The sequence below is a fragment of the Pelodiscus sinensis genome, chromosome 8, assembly GCF_052426305.1.
Source record: "Pelodiscus sinensis isolate ZL-2025 chromosome 8, ASM5242630v1, whole genome shotgun sequence".
In the NCBI taxonomy this organism is placed as follows: domain Eukaryota; kingdom Metazoa; phylum Chordata; order Testudines; family Trionychidae; genus Pelodiscus; species Pelodiscus sinensis.
Window position 1 is genome coordinate 17,175,919 of NC_143059.1, and position 26,642 is coordinate 17,202,560.

The 26,642-nt window shown below is 46.6% G+C and overlaps 1 protein-coding gene across 1 annotated transcript in view; it reads left to right on the plus strand.

The window, feature by feature from the left end:
- Positions 1-1,297: 1,297 nt before the first annotated feature.
- MMRN2 (multimerin 2) overlaps positions 1,298-26,642 on the plus strand; it is a 52,132-nt gene continuing 26,787 nt past the window's right edge. The window contains exon 1 of the mRNA XM_014578735.3: positions 1,298-1,776. Within this exon, the coding sequence (XP_014434221.3) occupies positions 1,502-1,776 (275 nt within the window). The 5' untranslated portion in view covers positions 1,298-1,501. The remainder of the gene's footprint in view (positions 1,777-26,642) is intronic.

Consider the following 26,642-nt stretch of genomic DNA (forward strand, 5'->3'; position numbering starts at 1 on the left):
GCATGTGTAACTATCAGTGCTGCCTTTATCTAGAGTGTCAGACATCGTGCACTTGGGTCAACACAAAAGATCTCGGAGAGCCCCCGGAAACAACAGATGCAGGAAAGGTTTGAAATCAGTTGAGCAGGTTTATTGTCAAATGCGAAGCTCTAATAGTTGGCAACAGAGATCCTACAATATTACATCACTACACTATTGGCCCATGGTGACACGGTACCAACACCGAGCAGGCCTATTGCCATATAACAGATATTAACAACGGTTAGTCAGAGTTAAGCCACTGTGCATTCTGTAAGGCTCAGGCAATGACACCTGCTGTTTAGGAACCTAGTGCACCACCCCCCAAGGTCAGCTGGAGAGCACCCTTTGCAGTGTCCTTTTGTAGACAGGTAAAAACAACTGATATCACTTCTTTACGTACCAGGTTGTTACCCTCTGTTGCCTAGTTACCACCCTCACCTTGTGCAAGGGGGCTTAACTTCTATTCATCATCCTGTCAGTTTCGACATAGTCCTGAACTCAGATCAGTATGTGCAAAACTTCTTGTACCAAGACATTCCTTACTAAGATGTTCCGCTACTCCCATTTAGCTTACAGTCTCCACCTGGTGCCTCCTTACACCCTAACTGACCCGCTCACACAGTTATCACTCAGGCCTTGCTTGATTACTGTGTTGCTGAACCAAAGTCTTGCTCACTACATTGCAGGCCTGTTGCTGTTTTCATGTTACAGGCCTCTATTTAGGCCTGCTGACTCCATGTTACTGACCCTCAGCTTACTACATTGTAGTGTAAAATGCTGCTTGACTTCAAAGTGGGGACAGTTAGACTAACAGTGAATATTTGTGAAAATCCCATCCAATGTATGAAAAGAAATCTCTGCCGATGTATTAATATCTATTTCCCAGGCTCTCTCATCACTCTGTTCAGAGTATTACCCACCCAGAGGTGAGACGAAATAACTTGAACCATAACTATGCTAAAAATTATAACTAGTGCCTGCTTGCCTTTAGATCATAGCAGTAATGTGTGAGCAGAGTCTACAGCAGGTTGATTTGTGACATGTTCTTGGGTTTGGGAACACCAGACTGGAAATCTGCTATACCACTCAATATTTTCTTTTCCTTTCCTTTAAAGCAACATCCTTTTCCTGTGCCCGAGGGAGAAGGCTGCTGATAAAGACCGTTCACAGATAAGTTTAGAAGGCAGCCAAAATCAGACGTTTCTTGAATAAACGATGACCCTTCCCCCACTTCTTTTCTCCCCTCTCTTAGTCTCTTGAGCTCCCCACAGGAACCCAGCCTCACATTGTTTGGTGGCCTCTGACATTTCCACAGTCGCTGTGAGGGCTGAAAGCTGTTTCCTCTCTTTGTTACAAGATTTGTTTTCCCTCTTCCAAACTTTTAACATAAAAAATATGACGGGGGCATTCCAGAAGTAACTCAGTCCGAGCTTCAGGGAGGAGAGTGAGAGGCAGGTGAGGCTGGTTAGGACAAGCCATTATGCTAGCAGTGTTTCTGTTCTTCTGTTTCTCTTTTGGACTGGTGGAGCTGGTCACACATTCAAGAAATCATGAATACGAAGATGGCTCTTTCCCCACCTCACAACTGCCTATTTCTGGCATATCTACATACCCTGAGTGGTCTCCTGTATCACAGGAGGATTGGGAGACAGAGAAACTCCAGGAGGAAACCCCAGACCATCTTTCAAGCACTGTAACTTCACATCAACGAGAGACAGATGATTCAGAAGCAGGAAAACCACAGTCTAGAAATGGGTAAGTAAGAAGTTTACTTCTGTGCATAACAGTACTGGGATCTTGCTTGGGAGAGAGAGAGTCCCATAAAGAAAGGCTCAGATTCTGATTATGCCATGTCTGAGCAAGTGGGGTTTAGATGTTACAGCTGCCAAATGAAAAGCAAAATAAACAGTCTGTAGAGGACGAAAGCACAGATGACCTAGGCTCCGTTCCTCATCCCAAAATAGGAGGGCAGAGTGGACTTACCATGCGCATGTGTAGCACTTAGCATAATCATGTCCCAATATTGGGCTAGGCCTCAAGCTGCTACTGTCCTACAGACAAGTCACAGTAGTGAAGTAAAGGTGTTTGAATTCAACAATGTAGCCCTTTTTAGTCTTCCCTACCCAAGCCTGGTTTATGCATGTGACTGTATTTGTTGCAGGCAGGTATTGACTGAATAGTTCATACAGGCAGATTTCAGCCGTTTGATTATGCACTGTTCATTGTTTGTGGTGTGTTATTGGTCACCTACCTCACAAGGCATTTCAGCTCCCTGATTGGTTAATACATTTTACAAGAGTACAGGAAAGTGTGAGGAAGGAATAGAGAATGAGCAATGCCTAATTCTCTTCACGTCGACAGTGTCCTTGTTCACATGTGGATGTAGTTATTGGTATGAATAGCCATTCTCCCGGCATTGGCAGGAACAAAACTATGGCCTTGCAATTGTTTGCAGATATGCACCTCACCAAGAGGAGGCCTAAGCACATGCCTCCACTTTAAGACTCTGTAAGCAGCTTGCTGAAGCAGGCCCAGGGAATACTAAGGGTGAGGCTGTGATGACCCGAAGCCGTGTTCCGACATCCAAAGGGATGGCTCTGCAGCGCTTGATCAGGTGCGCTCAGGGGATCCCATCCCAAGTTACCAAATAGGGGCTCCGATGGCCTTGCAAATGGAGGCAGGGAGCAAACTGATTGGGATCTCACCAAAAGGAGCAAATTGGAATTTGGACAATAAATAAGCTTCCGGGGGAGATGACCCAAAGCCACCAATGATCCACAGGTAAATGTTGCTTGTGAGAATGCACAGGGGAAGGGAAACTGATCTGGAGCTGAGAAATGTGTGTTTCGGCAGAGCTGCGATCAGGCAGAACAGGGCTCAGAGTTTTCCAGGAGCTGTAAGTAGGACTCTGCTATGAAAGATTCATTCTATCTCCTACCTAGACTTCTGTTTTGGAATCATTGACTGATACTGCAGAGCCCAGTCTGGGTCGGCAGCGCAGTAGATGCTGATCACAGCTCCTTGCTTTAGGGTGCACTCATAAGCTCTTTGAAACATTTCTGTGAATGCCCCTGTGACAAGAAAAACCGCAAAACGCAATCTACATACCATCCTAGGCTTCCCTCTCACAAAGCAAACAACAGTCAAATTACTTATTGCAAAGGTATTACTTACCTAGATGTATAGTTACGTCCTTTCCCCTACTGATCACACCCCTTATTTTTCAATCTTTTTTTAGAGTCTGTTTGTGTGAGTCCTCAAGGGCACATCTACACAGCAGGGCTAAACTAGTAATAAGCTACACAACTTGAGCTACGCTAACTGCATAGCATAAGTCGAAATAGCTTATTTCAAATTTGGACACATCTACACAGCATTTATTTCGAAACAGAGCATCCTTCCTCTGACTTCCCTTACTCCTCATACAATGAGTGTTACAGGAGTCAGAATAAGGAGCCTGTTATTTTGAATTAATTTTTAAATCATGGGCTTGCTGTGTGGATGTGCAATACGTTACTTTTGAATAACTGATGCTATTCTGAAATAACGCTGGTGCGTAGACGTACCCTTATTGTCCAGAAGAGCTACTCTTGAATAAAGAAACACCATAGGCCCACCCTACCCAAAATCCTTTCCATAATGCCTTTAAAACACTCTCAGAGCCATTCTCACATAGGGAAGCAAATCCAAAAGTACACCTTTTTTCCATTAGGCAATGAAAGACACTACCCACTGGACTGTAAAGGTTGAACAGTGGCAACATGATATTTCCAAAATATTTCAGTCTTCTTGATAAGCGCTGACAGTTAACAAGTGCTTTACAGCTAGAAAGATCTGCCATTATAAAATTACTAATAATAGGATTCTTCTTTTCCACCTGTGTAACCACTTCTATAGCACCATCCATTCCTCGTTTCCAGCTTCATTTTGGGAACCAGGCATAGTGAAAGGAGACACATCTGAGATATACGCAAAGATGTTCTGCTTGGAAAAGACCATTTCCAAAGTTGGCAGCAGACAGGAGAAATCACTCGGTGGAAGGACACCATAGTTGTTTACACTGATCAGCCAGACAGGAAATTCACAATCCAAGTTGCAGATGCTGGTCCAGATTATTAAACTAAAGAATCACAGGGACATGCATGTACCTTACACATGCAGATACCCAAAGTGCACATAGAAATCTTGTATTCACATACTCAAGTATCTAGTTAAGCATGCACACAAATTGCAGGCAAGAAGTTAAACATTTGTAATGTCTGTGACCTGTTGACCATACTTGACTTTGAAAAGTTGGGCATCTACATCTAACACAGTATGAACAGAATTAAGCATTAGGGGGTAACTAAGTTGTAAAAGGGAAATAAAACACTAGACAAGTAGTTACATTGAACAAGGTAAAACATGACTCACTGTGAGGTTCTTGTCCATCAGATTTAGGTTTACCCTGAAATGAGAGCACCCGGTCATTTCAGAATCTTACTAAGGAAACAGAAGATAACCTGTAGTATCTCTACCTAGTCTAACCTTTCAGCCCTGCAAAAATGATGATTATTTCCCGTACCCTGCCATTTTCCATGCATGTTTAACAGGCATTGGACATTGAAAATAATCCAGAAATCCCCGTAAAACAAACAGAGCATCATTTTGCTCATAGTGTATGTTTGAATTTAACTAGACACCATATATGTTTAAAAACCCTAAAATAACCGGACGAGAAAAGAGATCCTGGTGATGGCTCCACACCTAAGACGAGGCGTTTCATTACAACTCATCAGATGCATAGATGTGTCATCTCAGCAATTTAGACCCTCTCAGAATAACAAGATTATTCTAACCAAGAGATAAACAAAGCTGCAGAAGCGAGTAAGAAGCAAGTAGTAGCAGATTATCATTCAATGGATGCAGAAATCCTTTATCAATTCACTCCAGAAAGCAGGTGTTCTTACCCTTTTGGCATACAAGTCATTTTGTCTGTGCAAATAGCCTGTGTTGTAGGGTTAGTGGCCATGTGAGCACAGAAAACAGATTGAATGATACTGTAGGCCGTCTATGGCCTGGAAGGCTCTCTCTGTGAGATGGTTACAAATTTATGAAAAATGTCAATTCTCTACAGTTATTTTCATTTTGAACCTATTTTAATAACTTTTAAGTGTTTTGTTTTTTTATTTTAAAAAATTATACATTTATTTCCTGTTTTTTATTTTCTTCTTCCTTCTCTTCTCCCAAACATTTTGAAAATAAAAATTAATTTTTTAAAACTATTGGGAATGGGAAGAGGAAAATAATGAAATATGAGGAAAAAAAGAGGCCAGAAAAAAAGGAAAAAAGGAAAACTAGCACTGTCGAGTGATTAAAAGATAATCATGATTAAAGTACCATTAAAAATAGTATACAATTTATTTAAATATTTTGGATGATTTTCACATTTTCAAATATATTGATTGCAATTACAACACAGAATACAAAAAGTACAGTGCTCACTTGGTATTTATTTTTTATTACAAATATTTGCATTGTAAACAAAATAGCATTTTTCAGTTCAGCTAATGCAAGAACAGTGGTTCAGTCTTTTTGTTATGAAAATTGAACTTATGAATGTAGAATGATATAAAAAACCCTGCATTTGAAAATAAAACAACTTAAAACTTTAGAATTTACAAGTCCACTCAGTCCTATTTTTTGTACAGCCAGTCACCTAGACAAACGCATTTGTTTACTTTTGCAGGGGATAGTGCTGCCCACTTCTTGTTCACAATGTCACCTAAAAGTGAGAACAGGTGTTCACTTGGTACTGTTGTAGCTAGCGTTGCAAGATATTTACATTATATATTTATATGCCCCTTAATGCTTCAATCACCATTCCAAAAAGCATGCATCCATGCGGAGGACAGGTTCTCCTAAATAACAATCCAAAACGGTGTTCACTTTCATCATCTGAGTCAGATGCCACCAGCAGATGATTGATTTTCCTTTTTGATGGCTCAGATTCTATAGATCCCATATCCAAGTATTGCTTTTTCAGAAAGTATGTTCCACATACCTTGTCCCTTGGGTCACGTGCTGTAGGTATCATTATATTTTGTCAGATCTTCCAAGGAATCCAGTCACAACTGTAATTAATGGATTATTTTTTTAACGGACATTATCAGCATGAACCATGTCCTCTGGAATGGTGGCCAAAGCACAAAGGGGCATACAAATATTTAGCGTACCTGGCACGTAAACACCTCGCAATATTGGCTACAAAAGTCTTACGCAAACACCTAAGGCTTCGCCTACATTGGCCCCTTTTCCGAAAGGGGCATGCTAATTTTCCAGGTCGTAATAGGGAAATCCGCAGGGGATTTAAATATCCCCCGCGGCATTTAAATAAAAATGTCCGCCGCTTTTTTCCGGCTTTTAGAAAAGCCGGAGAAGAGCGTCTACACTGGCCCCGATCCTCCGGAAAAAAGTAGGAATAAGAGATCCTCCGGAAAAGGGCTTTTTTCTGGAGGATCGGGGCCAGTGTAGACGCTCTTTTCCGGCTTTTCTAAAAGCCGGAAAAAAGCGGCGGACATTTTTATTTAAATGCCGCGGGGGATATTTAAATCCCCGCGGATTTCCCTATCACGACCTGGAAAATTAGCATGCCCGTTTCGGAAAAGGGGCCAGTGTAGACATAGCCCTATTCTCACTTTCTGGTAACATTGCACAGAAGAAGTGGGCAGCTTTATCTCCCGTAAATGCAAACGAACTCGCTTGTCTTAGTGATTGACAAATCAGAGTAGGGCTTTGGCTATACTGCCATGTCAGTGCTTTCAGCAAGAGCTCCCCCAATGCAAACCAATTCTACGAGGGGAGCAGCTAACAATGCTGAGAACTGGCTTACACTGGCGCTGCACAGTGCTGTAACTTGCTATGCCAGGGTGTGTTTTTTCACACCCCTAGGAGAGAACACTACAGCACAATAAAGTGGTGATGTAGACAAACCCTAGGACTAATGGGACTCATAGATGCTAAAGTTTTGCATTGTTTTGTTTTTGAGTGCAGTTACATTACCAAAAAAACCTACATGCCAAAGGGTATGTATACACTACAGAGTTATTTCGAAATATCCTGCCATAAGCGGCCATGTTCCTCTGTCTAGTGCAGAGATCATGGACATTGGGGGCATCCCCCCAAACCTGAATAAGGTCCATGATCTCCACCCTGGACCAGGAAGGCGCCCGCCTTCTCCGGGCCCTGGCAGGCTCCTGGGAGCTGGCAGACTGCTCCTGGGGAGCGGTGGAAGGCTGGCTGCCAGTGGCTTGCTGGCTCATGTTTTGGGGCCACTGGGTCAGGGGCAGTGACTGCTGGCTCAGGGCCGTCAGGCTTGGAGCTGGCACAGGCACTGTGGCGAGAGTCAACCCCTTTACGGGCTCCGAGGAGAGGGGGAGGGAGAGAAGTGTTCTTGGTTGAGGCCAAACTGGCACCAGGGCACCCTGAGAAGGCACTTATTTCAAAATAGCTATTTTGAATTTGGCGTTATTCCTCGTGGAATGAGGTTTACCAAATTCGAAATAAGTGCTCTGCTATTTTGAATTCGCGGTTTGGCTGTGTAGACACTAGGGGCTGTGTCTACACTGGGCCACTTATTCCGGAAAATCAGCCGCTTTTCCGGAATAAGCTGCAAGCTGTCTACACTGGCCCTTGAATTTCCGGAAAAGCAACGATGCTCTACTGTACAAAATCAGCCGCTATTCCGGAAAAAATTTCTGCTCCCGCTCGGGCATAAGTCCTTATTCCGGAACACTGTTCCGGAAAAGGGCCAGTGTAGACAGCCCAGTAGTCTTTTCTGGAAAAAAGCCCAGATCGCGAAAACGGCGATCGGGGCTCTTTTCCGGAAAAGCGCATCTACATTGGCCACAAACGCTTTTCCGGAAAAAGGGCTTTTCCGGAAAAGCAGCCTGCCAATGTAGACGCTCCTTTTCCAGAAAAACTGAAAATGGAATAGTATTCCGTTTTAAGCATTTCCGGAAATTCATGCCAGTGTAGACACAGCCTAGGAAAGTTATTTCGAAATAAGGGCTGTTATTTCAAAATAACTTTGCTGTGTAGATGTACCCTGATATCGGTGGTTCTGCTGGACCATGGATGTTTCTGAACCAGAATGTCCCGGATTTCAACCTATATTTTGAACTGCTCTGCTCTCTATGAATTGGACAATCACAAAGAAGCCTTCTTGGTCATGTGACCCAAATATCACGGAGATAGCTGATCTCAGTGGATCATACATGGCCATTTCCTCCAACAGGATAAAGGAAGAGGACTGGGAGGCTCAGAGAGTTAGACCCTCTCTACTCCAGCCTTCAGTTTAGATGGAGATGTGAGAGAGAGGGTTGCAAAAACACACGCTAGATTATACATATTGCCAACAAACAGATAAAAGTCATCCCTGGTTATTTTCCCATAATAGGAAAGGTAAAGTGAGTCTTAGTAGGGAGCCTGGGGATGTGACTGGATAGAAGGAAGCTCCAAAAGTAGCCCAGCATTGGTGCCAGACTCAACGAGGAACTTTCAGGTTGTGAAGTATCAGAGGGGTAGCCGTGTTAGTCTGAATCTGCAAAAGCGACGAGGAGTCCTGTGGCACCTTATAGACTAACTGAAGATGACCAGGTGACAGTATGGCTGATCACTGGTACATTCTCCTGCACATCCACCAACGTAATATATGCCATCATGTGCCAACAATGCCCTACTGCTATATACATCGGCCAAACAGGACAGTCCCTACGTAAAAGAATCAATGGACAGAAATCTGATATTAGGAATGGCAACATACAAAAACCTGTAGGGGAACACTTCAATCTTCCTGGACACACAATTGCAGATCTAAAAGTAGCCATCCTGCAGCAAAAAAACTTCAGGACCAGACTTCAAAGAGAAACTGCTGAGCTACAGTTCATCTTTAAGTTTGACACAATCAACTCTGGATTAAACAAAGACTGTGAATGGCTCGCTAACTACAAAAGCAGCTTCTATTCTCTTGGAATTCACACCTCCAGATCAGCTGCTAGAAGTGGGCCTCATCCTCCTTGATTGGATCCACCTCGTCATCTCCAGCCTGATCCTGGCCTGCATATTTATTCCTGCCTCTGGAAATTTCCACTACATGCATCTGACGAAGTGGGTCTTTGCCCACGAAAGCTTATGTTCCTACACTTCAGTTAGTCTATAAGGTGCCACAGGACTCCTCGTCGCTTTTTCAGGTTGTGGTGTGTCAGCACCCAAAGGTGCTAGCTAGCTTTGATGACAGCCAACTGGCATGCCTAAAACGGCTGACCTCTATTGTTGATAGCACATCACCCCTGCTGTCCTGTTAACCACTACAGAGATGACACCTTCCATGGACTATTAAACAAACAAGCCACCTAATGCAAAGGCTCCCAGTAAAGGACTGGATTGCAGCAAATAGCCACAGCCCTGTACAGGCCCTGGTGCTGAGTTGCATCATCCCATGGAGACCTCAAAGAAGAATTGTGCTGGGTGGTGCAGGAGGATTATGTGTGCTTGACCTGTCCTTTAGACCGGACCATCCAAAGAGGCAGGGAAACCATTACTTGTACATACTTCACTCTCCATCCATGCAAGGACCAGGGACGCTATGCTGCAGCGTTTGAAAGGAAAAGCAGATTTTTTGCCCTGGTAGTATTTCTAGATCCTGGCCCAGGACTTCTCTTACTCTAAAAGATCCAGCTGAAGAGCCAATGCTGTGGCTTTGTAATGCACTTCACTGGAACATCCACATAGCATGGTGCTTCAGCCTGCTTTTACTGGATCGAGCTTCCACGCAATGCCTACGAAGGGATTATTCCTCAGACCAAGCATGGTTTGAAGTCACTCGCCTACTCACCCACAGCCCAAATGTTCAAACAACTGAGCAGTTATCGCTACAGTTCCATTGGCCTGCGCAGGGCCACAACTCAGAGAAGTAAACCCACTCAGGTTCCATTTGGTTCCTTCCCAGTGAGTGGTCTGTTCTCATTTGGATTTTAAAAGAAATCAGACGTTTGGGTTTATGTTCTAGGAGCCAGTTGTAGACGCTGTAATTGGAGCAATTAGAGGCAAGGATCAGGCGGCTGCTCTGAAATCATTGTGTCTACAGGAGGGCGGTTTGGCCATACAGCTCTCGCAGACAGAGACTCTCCATCTGTTGCTGTTTTCTACATTGTGAAAATGTCTTCGCTAACACAAAAAGGGCGCTTCCTAAACCCAAACCTTGGAAAAGCCCCTCTTCCCCCCAGTGACTGGAAAATTGCATTGCCACACACCAGCGCCTAGCTATCACCATTTCACCCCAGGCGTGTCGTCATCTCACACTGGCACACCCCTCTCCTTCCTTTAACACCACTCCTAAAGTTGCTGGGAGGCATGTCAAAAGCCAGCAGCTCTGCGTTCAAATGATTTTGGTTGGGTGACAAAACAAGGGTGCAGCAACTCTCTAAAGCATGAAATATAATCCACATCTCTCTCTCTCTCTCTCTCAAGAGGAAGTCAGAACAATGCACTCTCTCCATAGTTTATTTCTCTTGTCTGCTTAGACAGGAAAACACTCACTGATTTAATCAAGCCCTGTTTCATGTTGACTAGTTTATTGCTATAAAGTAAATCAGGGACTTTCTTAGGAAACCAGCTGACCATTAAAAACTCCCAGCTTCTCATAAGTGAAGACTTCACACTGAATAGATAGAACATGTTCAGAAAAAAACCCTCAGAAAAATAATTTGGTTGGTGTGTTTCTCTCAAGACCCAAAAGCTCATCACAGCTCACTAAGGCTAAGGCCACACTGCAGCGCTATTTTGGGATACCAGAGGTATCCCTAAATAGCTATTCTGTGTTTTTGAGTGCACCCATTATTCTGAAATATAAAGGGCTCACTATTCCGATGCCCCTGTAAACCTAATTCCATGAGGAGTAAGGGATGTTTTGGAATAGCAATTTATTTCAAAAGAAGTGCTGTGTAGACTTCGCCAAATTTCAAAATAAGCTATTTTCAAAATTAATTCAAAATAAGCTACGCAATTTGCATAGCTCAAATTACATTGCTTATTTTGAGCTTTGGGTGCAGTGTAGAAACACCCTAACTTAACTAAATACACCCTTTCATTTAAACACAGCATTGAATTGGTTTATAATAAAAATAAAACTAATGTATTAATAATAGGAGATAGGTTAAGTGATGCCAAACATAAGGAATAAAGTTAAAAAAGGTTTACTAGAAAATAAATGTGAAAACATGCATCTAAATGTAAAAAATGTAATGTAGTGATGCACAGACTTTGTTTAAGATGTTTTTTCAACTATATTCAATTTTTAGAGACTCAGTCCAACCCACACCTTGGTAGAAGGACATGCCTTCCTCAACTCTCAAGGCTCTGTCCTTGTATGTCTGTGTAGTGATGGATGCCAAAAGTGGCTTCTGTCTTTGCTTATATCTTCCAAAGTTCAATGACCTTGTCCAAACAGGCTGGATGACCTCATGCAGCTCTTCCAGTCTTGTGGGTTTCCCTTTTCCCTGTTCGTTTCTATATGAATTGGGCTTCCTTTGTTTCTGGTCACACCTTGATGAATTTAATTGGAGACAGGTAGGTAGCTGCATTCCCTCTTGTCTTGGGAAAGCCTGTTTCTCCCTGTTAGGTCACAGACTCGAGAGCCTAAAATCAATGAATATTCATAATTCCTTATGTTGTGTTAATACATACAATTTCCAGTGATATTAATCACCAGTGTGCATAAGCTTTAATAAAAGACTTAACTCAGCACACTTATAACATTTTCAATGAGTTGAATTATCTATTATCTTCTCAGACAGGATAGTGTGAATTAGGAAATAATGATGGAAACTTTGAGTACGTCTACATAGCAGCGTTATTCCAAAATAATATAGGCCGTCCAAATAACGTCTAGCTGGAGGACTTCTTACACTGACTTCCATTTTATGAGGATTAAGTAGGAGGAAGAGTGCTCTTTCTTGGACTTCCTGCTGTGTAGACAGTGCCAAAAGCCAAAATAAGCTATTTCAACTTTAGCTATGCAATTGACATAGCTCAAGTTTAGCTTATTTTGGTTTTAGCTCTGTTGTGTACAGGCAGTCCCCGAGTTACGCGGATCCGACTTATGTCAGATCCACAGTTACAAACGGGGATTTTCTCGCCCTGGAGGACTGAAGCGTCGGGACACCTGGTCCCGCCGCCCGCCTCCTCCAGGGCGAGAAAAGCTGCTCCCCATCTCCCTGGTCTGCTGGGGGAGCCAGCAGACCAGGGAGACGGGGAGCAAAGTGGCAGAGGACCCGGGCTGGACCCGCGGCGCTTCCAGCTGATCTGGAAGCGCCGCGGGTCTGGCCCTGGGTCCTCCGCCGCTTTGCTCCGTGTCTCCCTGGTCTGCTGGGGGGGGACGCAGCTAGTGCCCCCCCCCCAGCAGACCAGGGAGACGTGGAGCAAAGCCCGGGGCCTGTGGTAGAGCAGGTGGGGCGCTGCCGGTTGGTCCCGCAGCACCGCTCCTCGGCGCTACTGGATCAACCCGGCAGCACCCCAGCTGCTCTGCCCCAGGAGTCCTGATTCAGCTGCTGCTGATCAGTTTCAGCAGCGGCTGAATCAGGACGCCTGGGGCAGAGCAGCTAGGGTGCTGCTGGGTTGGTCCAGTAGCGCCGAGGAGCGGCCGCGCTACTGGACCAACCCAGCAGCACCCGAGCTGCTCTGCCCCAGGCGTCCCCAAGTCAGCCACTGCTGAAACTGACCAGCGGCTAACTACAGGAAGCCCGAGGCAGAGTTGCTCTGCCCCAGGCTTCCTGGAATCAGCTGCTGATCAGTTTCAGCAGCAGCTGACGTGGGGACGCCTCGGTTTCTTAAGTTGAATCTGTATGTAAGTTGGAACTGGTGTCCAGATTCAGCCGCTGTTGAAACTGATCAGTTTCAGCAGCGGCTGAATCTGGATGCCAGTTCCGACTTACATACAGATTCAACTTAAGAACAAACCTACAGTCCCTATCTTGTATGTAACCCGGGGACTGCCTGTAGATGCACCCTTTGTGAAGAGCTAATAGCCTCATATAACTAGGCCTCTGAAGAACAGTGTTGCAAAACCAAAGGCTTGGATTTTTCTTAAAAAACACTGTAGCCAAATTTGCCTTGTCTCCTGACATCTGTTTACAATAAAGCTTCTAAATTCAAGTACTGAACTGACCAAACCTTTCAGCTGAGGATGGTTCACAAACAGCTGTGACCAGAGATTCCACCGGACATAGTCACTGACATGATTCACACATTATTACTCAGCTCCTTCAAAAAGCATTCTTTTCTTCCGCTACCCTTTCACTTACACGCCCCAAGGAAGATGAAATCACGTAGTAACAGAGCACACAGTATTGGCATGCGAACTACTGTTTATTAGAAATCAGAGTTTAGCATGTCAAGCCCTGTTCTTGCTAAGATACCATGCCTCAAACATTCACAGCACTTTATTTTCTGCAATGCTGGGAGATGAAAAAAATGTGGGTTACATAAACTGACAAGATTCTTCCTTGCTTGAATGAATTTAAAGCTGTATTCTGCCTTTATTCCTCTCACAGACCCTCCTCCCCCATTCATGTCAACCGGGGGGAGGGGGAGTTGCACCCAGACCAAAGGCAGAATGCTACCTTATTTTTTTTTTAAATCAGGCCTGATTCTCCTGTCACCCTGGTATAAACCAGGTATAACTCCATTTAAGTCAATAGAGCTCCATAGGTGTAAATGAGGCAGGAAGTAAGCCCCCAATTTTCCACATGAACATTGACATTGGCAAGGCTTATGCAGCTGCCTTTGTTTGTGCTCTTGTTGGAAACTGAAAATGTTAGAAGAATCTGACCTGGAGTTCCCTGTTCTGCTGAGAATGAGCAGCGGACTTGGATGAGACTAAAAGCTTTAAGAAATAGGTGTGACTGGGAAACTGCACTAAAAGTCTTCGCACAAAGTAGTAAAACAATACATGGATAAAGCAATTCAGATTTCAGTCCTGCAGGTTTTGTTCAGGCAAAGCTCTCTGGCTTAAGTGGCATTTTTCTTGAGGGAGGAGGGTCTCAGACAACAGTTAATCATCTCAGATCCCAAGCCTGCACTACTAATGCTCTGGTAATTTTACACATGTGAGTAATTGTCACGTGGTTTGATTTATTTTAGATCCAAGAGAAACCAGTACACTTCAGGGCTATGTAACCATTTTTTTTATTTATTGCGAGCTTTAAGCAGTTAATACAGTTGTTTAAGTTTTACAAGCCTTAAGAACAATTACTGTACACTTTAAACCTTAAATACTATAGATTCTAAAGTACTTAATACAGTGCAAAGCAATGCAAAAGCAATTACTAAAAGATCTACTATATACAATAAAGCCCAATCACTTACACTTCACCTGTACTCAACTTACAGTGCCAGGCAGGTCGTCATAGTTCTGTTTCTTCCCACGCATTGGAATGCCACGCACTGGATCACCAGTGTGAAGGGCCTAATTTCTTCTAGTTACATCAATCATGCCCATTCCCTCCCATCAATTGTTCTTACTAAACCCAATTTATAGCAAAGCAAGACTTGGTCCTTCTAATAATATTTACCAATTGATTACGTATTGTGTAGGATACGTAACTTGCCCAATGCCCCTATTTGGGGTACATCCTGCTACTCAGCATGTTATTGCTAAGTGTGCAGTTGACCGTTTTATGGCCGCATCTGTATTTTTTGCTTATTAGAAACAAGTATCAGTACAAGGCTGCTTGTCCTGTGTTCTTGACCTCGTCTCGCGTACCATGCTTCATCTGCATTGTTATGCAAAACAATTCCTGACTCTTGGGCCCTGCCTGCAGCCTTTTGTGCACCAGACTTGAAACAGGCCAGAAATCTGCACTTTGGACAAGGCAAACATCACCATTTATTGCCAAGCCAGGGTAGTCCAGGCTCTTATACCACTGAACTCAGCGGCACTGCAAGGTTTCCCTGCATAAGTAAAAGTGTTGTACAGTGTAATAATGAACGAACATTCACTGTCATGCAGCAAAATCCTGGTGGAGTGAAGTCTGTAGTTTGACTGCAGTGCTGCTGGACAAGGTCAAATGGGAGTGAGCGCTATGGGCCTGTGTCTGCCTCGCTGCACTGCAGTAAAAGCTGTGCTGCGCACACTAGGAGTGCATGGCAGAGTAGCTAATGTTATCAAAACAACTGTTTCTGGCTGTGAAAACGGCCACATTGTGTATCTCCGTTAGGTAAGGAAGGGTGGTCTGGACTCAGGTAGCAATTAATGCAAGATCAGCTCCTCACACAGGTGGTACTTCTGCCTGTGCTGGTCTCCCCTGGGTATATGCCGCACAGAGGTGTGCATGGGAGCCATGGGCCTGAGCCTGGAATTCTAACAGGTGGCTTTCAGTGGTCCACATGCACCGTGGTTTCTCTCATGCTCCAAACCAGGGACATCAGACACCGTGTGGGCCAATGTCTCTCCAGTTACTTCCTACCACTGCATGGCTTCAGCTGGAATCCCTGAGTCCACAGGTTCTTCCAGCCTCTCTCTTTTGGCAGCTTGCACATGGGATTGTAAATAAGGTTATACCCATGTATTAACAGAGGTTTACAGTCTAGCCATATAGCTCATTTCCATTGTAAACATGCAATCTTTGGTTATGGAAGCACCTTCTGGAGAAGGCTAGGAGCCTGCACGCCCCATACATTGGCCCCAGCAGACAAGCAGCACCCCTTCGAGCATGAACTTACAAAGTCCTCAGCTGCTAAGTCCGAAAACAAATCTTCCTCAGCTTCTGTCAGAGTAGGGTGCACGCTCATGGCCACAAGGACAGATCCCTGGCCAGATCTGTCCAAAAACCATCCCTCAACTGTGCATGTCGGGTGAGCCTTCACATATGCGTCCCAAGAGACTAGAAAAGGCTGAAAACCTCCAGAGGGCAAAGCATGATCAATATAGGGTACATTGCTTCAGTCAGTGGCCCCGCTCTAAAGCACAAAGATTGACAATCCACTGACTTCATCCAGGAGTGCTGGGCCTGATTCTTCGCCAGGGCCAGCCCATCTTTCAGAGAACCACTGAACTACAGCCTCCTGGGACACAGGGGTACCAATGGTCCCAACAGGCAAAATGCCCTGAACACTGGGACATACAGATTTACACACTACAGGTTGGACTCCCTGATCCAGCACCCTCAGGATATATTAATTTACATCAACAGGATGGAGCAAGGTCTCTTCTCCTTTGCCTGGAAGCAGTCAGGCATTGGAATGCATCCGAAAGGGAGACATAATCAGCCTTCTCCAAATTTGCCAATGTTTTAGATTAGTGCCCGCCATCAAATAACTCAGGTCTTTTCAAGATGGACACTGTGGGTTCATCTTGCAGCAATTGATGCTTTCCTTCCTCCAGGTAGCCAGACATTTCATTTTCATTCACCCAACAGTGATAGTCATGAAAAGCTTAGTCACATTTTTGCCAGTGGATAAACCTATATCTTGGAGGGATCTCAACCTTGTCCTATCAGTAGTCATTGGACCACTATTTGAATCATTAGCAACATGTTCCATGTCCCAATTATCCATGAAAGTTGTATTTTTAGTAGCTGTTGTTTCCTCCACAAAGAAGAGCAAGATGTCCACCCTCATAGCAGACCCCCCATAAACTGTTTTTCACAAGGAAAACTTCTTCCCTTGACTGCATCCTAAATCACTCCCAAGGTTATTTCTGAATTAATTACATACCAACCACACTACCCACTTTGTGCTTTCTTCACAAAACTCCATGCTTCTGCCAAAAAAGAAAATAATTAATTCCTTCAATGTCAATTGTGCTTTGTTCTACTTGTAAAAGACAACATCAGCAAAACTATTTCTTCCCGTAGCAGAAGAGTCACGAGGACAAGCAACATCCTGTCAGAGAATCTCTAAATGGCTTTTGGGGGCATAATGACACAATGCCTATTAGCTCATGTCCATCCATTCTGGCCTCTGCTGCCGATGCCTCTCTGCTGCCAGCATCTTCAGACCCCTCTCCATTCTGAATACTGCTCATCAGTGACCCACATGTGCTATACACATAGGAATCAGCATGTGAAGAAGTAGAAATGGAAGTTACTTACCAGTGACTGCAAGTCCTTACATGGAATCCTCAAGGAATCCATTTTGAAGCATTTGGAAGAGAGGAAAGTGATCAGGAATAGTCAGCATGGATTCACCAAGGGCAAGTCATGCCTGAACAACCTTATTTAGTCTATGATGAGGTAACTGGCTCTCTGGATGTGGGCCTGCCAGATTGTAGCTCAAAAACCCTGGTGAGCCACTCTGCCTCTGCCCCTCTCCCCACACCCTGGCAGGAAAGACTCCCCCTTATTTTCACAGAGGTAGTGGAGCACACAGCAGGCCGCCATCACCTTGGGACTGTTCTGGTCACTCAGGTCCAGGCGGGTGAGGAGACACTGGAATCTCCTTTGAGGTGGACAAAGATGTCCTCCACCACAATGCAGCACCTGCTGAGCCTGGAGTTGAAGCGTTGTTTAGTGGGAAAGTGCCAGTGTGCATTCTCTGGAAGAGACTGGAGTTGCAGAACATGCAGGTGTTATGCCCCTCCCCCAACCACCTGAGGTTAATGTCCGCAAAGTGGCCCTGGTTGTCCACGGTGGCCTGCAGGACCATGGAAAGTACCCCTTCCTATTTATATTGTCAGAGGCCCAGTGTCAGGGGCTCAGGTGCTGTCAATGACCCTACTTCCGCAATTGGGGAAGCCCATGGCGGCAAACCCCCCATGACGTTGGGGGTTGATGTCGCCCAGGGTGATGACCCTGTGCAGCAGGATGGTATCGATGGCCCTCACCACCTGTAAAAACATAGAACAAAGAGCCCTCAGGAGTTCTCCAAGCCCAACCCCCTTCCCACAGCAGGAGCAACCCCAACCCCGGCAGGGCATTGTGAAGCCAGGACTACAAACTCTGCAGAGATGGAGATTCCACCCCGCTCCCTAGGGTAGCCATTGCAGTAGTTCACCGTCCTCCTGGGACAGTAGCAAGAGAATCAAACCAGCATGACCACGGCCCCCACCAGTCAATCTCCCCATGCCGAACTGGTTTCCGATGGAGCGGTAACTGTCCAGTGTGGTGAGCTTCCAGAGGGTGATGGCGACACATTTCTGGAGGGGGATGTCACGTCTCATTCAGGTGTCCCATCTCCACTTGCAGAGCTCCAGGGAGGTGTCCTTCTGCTCACGGAAGTTCTGGAGCCACTGCTGGTCCTCCCACCACTCCAGGACAATCCGGTCCCACCCGCCAGAACAGGTGTAAAAAATGAGGAAGATAGATTCATGGAGGTTAGAGCCATCAATGGCTATTAGCCAGGATGGGTGGGAATAGTGTCCCCTAGCCTCTGTTTCTCTGGAGGTGAGTCACAGGGGAGGGATCATGCGAGGATTACCTGTTGTGATCCCCTTACTCTGGGGCATCTGGTATTGGCCACTGTCGGCAGACAGGATACTGGGCAGGATGGACTGTTGGTCTGACCCAGTACGGCCGTTCTTATGTTCCTATGTGTCCAGGTGCCAGAAGTGGAGGTGCTTGGTGTGTTGAGGAGGATGGAGGGGGCTGTGAGGTTTGGGCCAGGGTGAGGCAGTGCCCCAGTCTGAGCTAACCGTCCTGGTCCTGCAGAGCTACCAGAGCAGCCTGCATTAACTGCGCCAGGAGGTGCAGCAGGAGGCCTAAGGGCCTGACAATGCTGTGCAGCAGCTCTGGCTCCATGGGTAGAACTGTGGCACCCACAAGGGCAACCAGAGCACGTGGTGTGGTGTTTGCGGTCCCTCAAGGAGGCAGGCAAAGGAGAGGAGCCTGAGACACGGCCGTAAAAGGGAGCCCCTTTAAGCACGAGCCTCTCACAGCCGCAAGCAGCTGCTGTCCTGATGTCCTGCCCAGAGTGCTTTAAATGCGATTCAGGCTCCAATGAGTGAGGGCACTCTATTCGATATAGATCTGTGCTATTGCGATGGGGATTTGTAGCGTGGACATGTTATTTCAAAATAGTTATGTCAGGAGTTATCATTTTGAAAGAACTTAATTTGAAATAACCTTGTAATGTAGATATAGCCTCAGTGGAGTCACACCAGGGATCATGGCCCAATGCTTGGGTTCCGCACAGATCGTCAAACATGAAAAACAACTAAAATATCCAACTGGGTTGCTAGTGAGTGTTGAAACCTTTTCAACTTATTCCACCAACTGGCTTATTCCTGTCCACCTGCCAGGCAGTGACTTGAATCAAAGTGAAATTGTACAAAAGGGAATGAAAAGCAGAGAGTGTTAGTCCAGCTATAAATTTAGTCTATGCAATGAATAAACCTAGACACAATTTAACAGGAAGCTGAGAGGAAAAAATGTACATGTAGAACACAAGGTTTTTGTGATCCCAAAGGTGAATAAGGAAACCAAGGTTTTTGTGAAGGTGAATAAGGAAACCATCTGGCTCACTTTGAGAGCTATTCTGGGAACTTTTACAGCCTAATCCATAGCCAGTGAAGTTAACAGAAAGACTTTGGCTCATGGACCTATAGACCTCTCAATTGCTCCTTTAATGTCAGAAATAAATGTTTTCCTGGGAAACAATTCTGGGAATTTTTCTTAACACAAAAGGAAATGGTCAAAAAGAGATAGACAAAATAATTGCAATAAAAGGCTAAACTGCTTGCTCACCTGTCTGTAATAAAACAACTTGAAAAAAAGACCCTCTGTTGAAAGATGAGTTGTAAATTTTACAGACCATTCCAAGAAAAGGTTCAGGGACTAAGCACAAGACATGACAATTCTGCAATCGTCTGGTTACACTGGCAAGCACTGGAAAGTTAATGCCTCAATTAAGGTTAACTCCAAAGAATTGAGACATGAATAAGAGGGTGTGATTGCAGTCAAATTCTATTTAGCCGCTGCCAAACTATTTGCAAGTATTTTAATCTCTGTGCATCCAGCTTTAATGCTAATAACTGTCCAAAATAACAGGAAGCCTTACCAGATACTGACCCCAATTCTCCTTTACTCCACTGGCATAGTTTCAAATGGCTTTAAACAAACATATCTACGGTGTAGTGGTACTACGTACCTACCAATTCAGACCTTCTCTCAGCCCCTGGCTTAGGGGTTATTTGGGGCCAGGCTGAAGGAGGGGGTCAATCAGCAGGAGCCAGGCAGTAATGCACTGGGCTCTGACTCTGCTGTGTTAGTCTAAGTGCAGAAAGGGCCACTGGAGAGTCAGACTTAGAGTGGCACAGGTGGTTTGGAATAATCTGCTCTGTGATCCATGTATTAGGGCTTCAGGCTGGATCCGGACAGCTTTGATAACTCTACTCCCTTCACGCTTGGTTCTAGATTAACAACCCTGAAGGAACTTGTCGTTTTGGTACAGCATCTGCGAGAATAAACAAACCGCCCTGGCCATGACTCATGGGGTGTGGGTTGTTTTCCCAGGGAAAGAACAAGAACGCTAGCGCACAAGCGTCCGATTTTAAATGAGGTTTTCACACCCAAGAGATGCACTTTAACTGACCTAACCCCCAGCATAGAGTGCGAGGCTGACAGGAGAAGTCTCCATTGAGCTAGCTACTGTCTCACCAGGAGGTGGGAAACCAGCGCTGATAGGAGAAGCCCTCCCATTGGCACAGGTAGTAGCTCCACTGAAGTGGAACAGTGTTGCCACTGGTTATAGGTCCTCTAAGTCTCCCCTCGCCACACAGGATCCTAGATCTTCCAGCTGAAGCCTGCCCAGCACAAAACCAGACATGCCAACCCTCACTCGTGACCTGGCGATGGAACTGCCAGCCGCCAGCCCTTGCTGGACAGTGCCGGGGCATGGGAGTGTTCTGTCAAGATGAGCAAAGCTTCATTGTAGTGAAAAATCTGTCAGCTGCAGGCCCCACCTCTTCCCACTGCCCTGGGGTGCCTATTGTTTTGGGGAGCCACTTTAAATCACTCCTCTGCTCAGCCTGGACAGTGCCTCTCCCAACAGCTGCTTGGGGCAGCGCTGCCCGGATTGTTTAGATCTACCAGCAGCTTTCTCTCATTCCCCTGGGGTTTCCTTCCTGCTCTCAGCGCTGCGGCTACTTCAGACCAGGCGCAAGGTAGAGTTAGGGTTCCACCACCTTCCCACGCAAACCCCAATCCTGAGAGAGGGCAGCACAGCAGCAGGATATGGGGCAATAGTTGGGCTACAAAAGGTATAGGGCACTCACTTTTGGGGGGACGGGAATAAAGTTTTGTGCAGCCCCATGCACAATGTTCTTGATCATGGAGTGAGTCTTTCGTGCCCGTCATGTGGTTACAAGCAGTGGCCGGAGACCCTTTGGGGCAGACTAGTGACTTGTTCATATTGGTGCCAAATGTCCTACATGGAGCTGCACAAACTGGGGCAGTTATGGGGACGGGAGACTGTATAGCTGGGGGGGAGGGGAGACTGGTGACGACTTTATGCAATTATGGAGCAGGGCTTGCAAGTAGGAGCTCTTTGCATTCTTGGGAGCTCATGCAGTGGGAGCCCAAATCTTCTTCCTTCTCATACACATACAAGAGCAGGCGGTGCTGGGCCAGTCACACATACAGAGGGAGCAGGCAGGGGAGAGCAAAAAGCAGAAGGTTAAATAAAAATTTAGGATTAAATCTTTATAACAATTTTAAGATTTCCAGGCCAATCTCATGATTTTTCGAGTCTAACTCACTAACTGGTGGGGTTGGCAATACTGTGAGCTGTCCCACAGCCTCAGGGAGCATAAGTCCTGTGCCAGCCCAGGGAACATAAGTCAGCTGGCACGGGCCAGTGTGGATTTCCTTTGCTATGCAGACGTACCATGCATCTCCACGCAGCTTTCAGAACTCTGCAGCCTCCCTTAGATTTTAAGGGGTTCGCAGTAAGTTGATTTCCATGAAAAACAGAATTTTGTTTAGCATCATGCGTCTCAAAAATACTCACAGACAGAAAATGCTGCACATACCCTGACAAACCCAAAGGCAGTGGCCTGGCAAACTTTTCTAAAAAGTGAAGTCTCACCTTTTTCATTCAGCCATGCTCCCCTTACCATTTCCACTTTCTTCCTTGCACTGATGGGTAAGCTGCTCTCCTGCCTGCTAATGTCAATATCTGCCTTCATGTTTGACATGGTTCCCCATTGTTTCTGCAGTTGAGTCTCTGAGGCAAACTTTTCCCAGATATGCCACTTATCAAATATTTAGTTCCCATGTTCCCATTTAAAAATCTACTATATAGAGTTTATCAGACACAGCTTAATTCCCAAGACAAACAATGCCCTCTTTTAATGCTAGCCCCTTTGAAATAATGGAGTATAAAAGTTTCCTGACCTTTTCAAACATTGACCTTTTCAAACATCCAATATGACGTTTATGGCATTGTCTGGAGCTTTATTTTATTTTTGTTTTTAGTAACTAGTTGGTTTCTTATGGGAAAGTGGTTATCTATCAAAACACCGTTCTGTGAGAAGGTGCTACTGTTCCTTTTATAGTCTTAAAATAAGCTACCGTGCCAGTTAGGTGGTTCTGTCTTGTACATTCTTACATGAGCAAAATGTTGCATCTAAGACAGGAATTCTCTATTAAACATCATCTTGACATATAAAGAAGAACTCATCCAGAACTAAAACTTAATGTTAACGTGGATAACAGTGATTGTGACTTGATTGTATTTATAAATAATATAATAAAGTAGGGTATGTCTACACTACAGCACTAATTCGAACTAACTTAGTTTGAATTAGTTAATTCGATCTAAGCTAATTCGAATTAGTGCATCTAGACTTAAAAACTAGTTCGAATTAGCGTTTTGCTAATTCGAACTAGCATGTCCACACTGAGTGGACCCTGAACCGGGGTTAAGGCTGGCCGGAAGCAGTGCCGGCAGGGCATCAGGTTAGCACTTAGAGTGTGGAGCTGCTGCCTCAGGCTAGCCGAGGGCTGTGCTTAAAGGGACCCGACCCCGACCCCGGACAGACAGTTCTCAGGGGTTCCCTGCTTGCAAAGCAGTCCTGTCTTGGAGTGCCCTAAGTGCCCACACTCGGCACATCACAGCACTCAGCCATCAGCCTGGCTGCACTTGCCGCAGGCTGCCATCCGGAAGGGGAGGGGGTCAATCAAGGGGCTTCAGGAGAGTTTCCACCCCGAGGAGCCCACAGAGCCAGCCCAGTCCTCCCCATCGGGGGCTCGTGCCCCATTCCTCCCTCACCTCCTTCCACTTACCCCTCCCTAGCCCCCCTTCCTGATGTACAAAATAAAGGACACGTGTGTACAAAAATAGAAACTCTCTTTATTGAACAAAACTGGGGGAGACTGGGAAAAGGAGGTGGGAGAGGGGAAGAGAGAGGGTGGGAGAGGGGAGGGCAACTAAAATGATCAGGGGTTTGGAACAGATCCCATATGAAGAGAGGCTAAAGAGACTGGGACTTCTCAGCTTAGAAAAGAGGAGACTGAGGGGGGATATGATAGAGGTCTATAAAACATGAGTGGTGTGGAGAGGGTGCATAAAGAAAAGTTCTTCATTAGTTCCCATAATAGAAGGACTAGAGGACACCAAATGAAATGAATGGGTAGCAGGCTTCAAACTAACAACAGAAAGTTCTTCTTCACAAAGCAAATAGTCAACCTGTGGAACTCCTTGCTGCAGGAGGCTGTGAAGGCTAGAACTAGAACAGAGTTTAAAGAGAAGTGAGATAAAGTCATGGAGGTTGGGTCCATGGAGTGCTATTAGCTAGGGGGTAGGAATGGTGTCCCTGGCCTCTGTTTGTGGAAGGCTGGAGAGGGATGGCACGAGACAAATGGCTTGGTAATTGTCTTCGGTCCATCCCCTCCAGGGTACCTAGTGCTGGCCGCTGTCGGCAGACAGGCTACTGGGCTAGATGGACCTTTGGTCTGACCCAGTACGGCCATTCTAAGCTCAGGGTCGGGGGTCTCAGTGGACCACCTTGATTTTCATGCCAACCTGCTCCTGGGTGGCCAGGCTGGCAGCTCTCCTGCCCTAGACGGCCACTTTCCTGTGCCTAGTGCAGAGGTCGTGGATGAGGTCCACAATGTCTGCACTAGACCAGGCAGGCGCCCACCTCTTATGGACCTGGGCATGCTCCCAGGAGCCGCCAGTCTGGTCCCGGGAAGAGGGGGAGGGCTGGGTGGCAGCGGGTGGCCGGCTCGAGCCGTGCCAGGTGCAGGGTCTGCTGGCTGGGTGCTGGCAGGCTTGCACCTGGAACGGGCATCGTAGCCAGCCTGTGCCCCTTTAAGGGCTCCGGGGCCGGGAGGGAGGCAGAAGAGTTTCCCTGGTGTTGGCCAGACTGGCCACCAGGGAAAGCTGGGGAGGGCTAGCCTCCCACTAGTTTGAATTAAGGGGCTACACAGCCCTTAATTCGAACTAGTTAATTCGAACTAGGCGTTAGTCCTCATAGAATGAGGTTTACCTAGTTTGAATTAAGTGCACCTGGGATTAGCCGGCTGCCTCGCCCTCCCTCCAGCCAGAGTGGAGAGTTTTTGGAGGGCGCACCACACATTGCAATCAGGGAACCCCAGCTGGGAGCAGAGGTGGCTGCTGTTGCATAGGGTCCCATTAGAAATTAGCAATTCCCCCTCCCCCCAAAATAGCACTGGCCCTCTCTTATCCCTCCCCCTCATTTTTCTGGGCTGCTGCTTTGCTGGCTGGAGGGAACTGCGGCGGAGGGTGGCGTGGCGGAGCGGCTCTGATCGCAGCTCTCCCGCCGGAGCAGGCGATGGCTGTCTCCAGATGCTGATTGCTCAAGCACTTGGCGGGCATGAGGCACCTGTAGCAGCGGCAGCAGCAATGGGAGCCGGCTGCTGCGGGGCGGCGGGGAGAATGTGTCTGTCGCCTGCCCCAAGCCGGTGCCCGGGCAGGGGACATCCACAGCAGGGGGCCCATGTGGTGACGGCACCAGGCCATGGGTGCCCCTTGGGTGCATTTGCGGCCAGAGAAACTGGAGGAGGGTCGCGCTTGTCCCTGGCGCTCGGGGGATGGGGTCCCGCTGCGGCTGAGCCCTGGCACCCGCCGAGCCCCTGAACTCCGCTCCAGTGAGCTTGGAGCTGGCTGCCAGGAGCAGCCGCCTCGGCCGTGGCCTGGCACACTGGGCTCAGGGTCACCAGCCGCAGCAGCCCCACACCGCCCTCCAGGAAGCGCCCCAGCAGGGGTCACGCCTCTGGGCTGCCCACGCAGAGCTCCCAGTGACCCGGGGCCAGGCACAGGCTCCAAGCAGCCGGCTGTGGGGCTCCCCGCCTGCTCCTCTTGCTGGCCAGAATGCCGCCCCTGACAATGTGCCGCCCCAAGCACCTGCTTGTTTTGCTGGTGCCTAGAGCCGGTCCTGGGTCCTTTGAGACTGAGCAATCTGAACATTTTATAATCTTTGGTGTGCCAGGCATGCCCCATGGCCTGCCTGTGAATCCATGGTGAGGCTGGATAAAGGCTGAGGAATTTATCCTTGTTACTTGGTTGGCGAGTCACTCTTGCCAGCATACCCACGGTCACCTCTAAAAGAACCATGTCAAAAAGAGTCCTTGGTCCAAAACTGCTAGTTAACATCAATTGTAGAATTGGGGTTTTTTTTCCTAATGGGAAAATGATGAAAACCACAATTCTGTTTGCAACTGGCCTTCTAACAACCTGAATCTCCAGAAAGTGATGCGGTGAATAAAAATGCGTGGGCTCCATGTCAAAGGAATTATTACGGTTCTGCCCGAGCATGTAAAATGTCATTTGCAGCTGTTATACTTCAAGAGGCAGAGTTCAAGTAACCTGCCCATTGGGAGACAGGTTATTTAGATTTTAAGTCCCAACAAGATCGCTGGGATCATGTGGACCTTCTGGGTAACACAGACCCATAGAATTTCGCCAAGTGATGCCTGTCACAGACACTGAGCTTCAGGAGAGAGTGTACCACAGTGTATCCCCAAAATGTCATCTCTTTGATTGAAGGGTCAGATATAAATACCTCCCTAGGGGAACACTGTTCACTCGATTATTGAGACAGTAGCTCCTCAGCTTTCCAGCCTGTTCGGTTAACACGCGGTTCGCAAGCCTCGCCTCTGGGGGTCACTTCTTGTGGAGTTAACATTCCATGTAAAAGTCTTATGATATTTTTGGTGACAAACTGGTGGTGGACGTGTGAAGTAGCCGCTCTGATGGAGACCTGGTTCCCTGCTGTTAAGGGAAGCCCCAAGTCTCCCGGCCAGATCAAGGTAAACCATGATCTGCATTTGGTCCATAGGCCATGTCTGGTAGGAGGTAGAAAGCAGTTCTGCATGCTGCTGTTCCCCTTCCCTCCCAAGCTGGGGGAATAACAGTGCAGGGAAGCTGTGTCCCTGCACTTGCTTACAGGCTCCACCCACTGCTCGGGAATTGTAGCCAATAACAGCATCGGAGAGAGACATCTGCAAGTGCAGGGCAGCATGGAGCTATCTGTCTCCCCAAGAACTGAGACAGCTGGGTGCCCCGATCCCTTCTCCCTGCCTGTCCAGGCCTCTGCACTCCTGTCCTGCTCCTATACTCTATCTCCTTCCCAGAGCTCACACTCCACCCCACTCCTGCAACCTACCTCCCGCCAGGACCCTGCA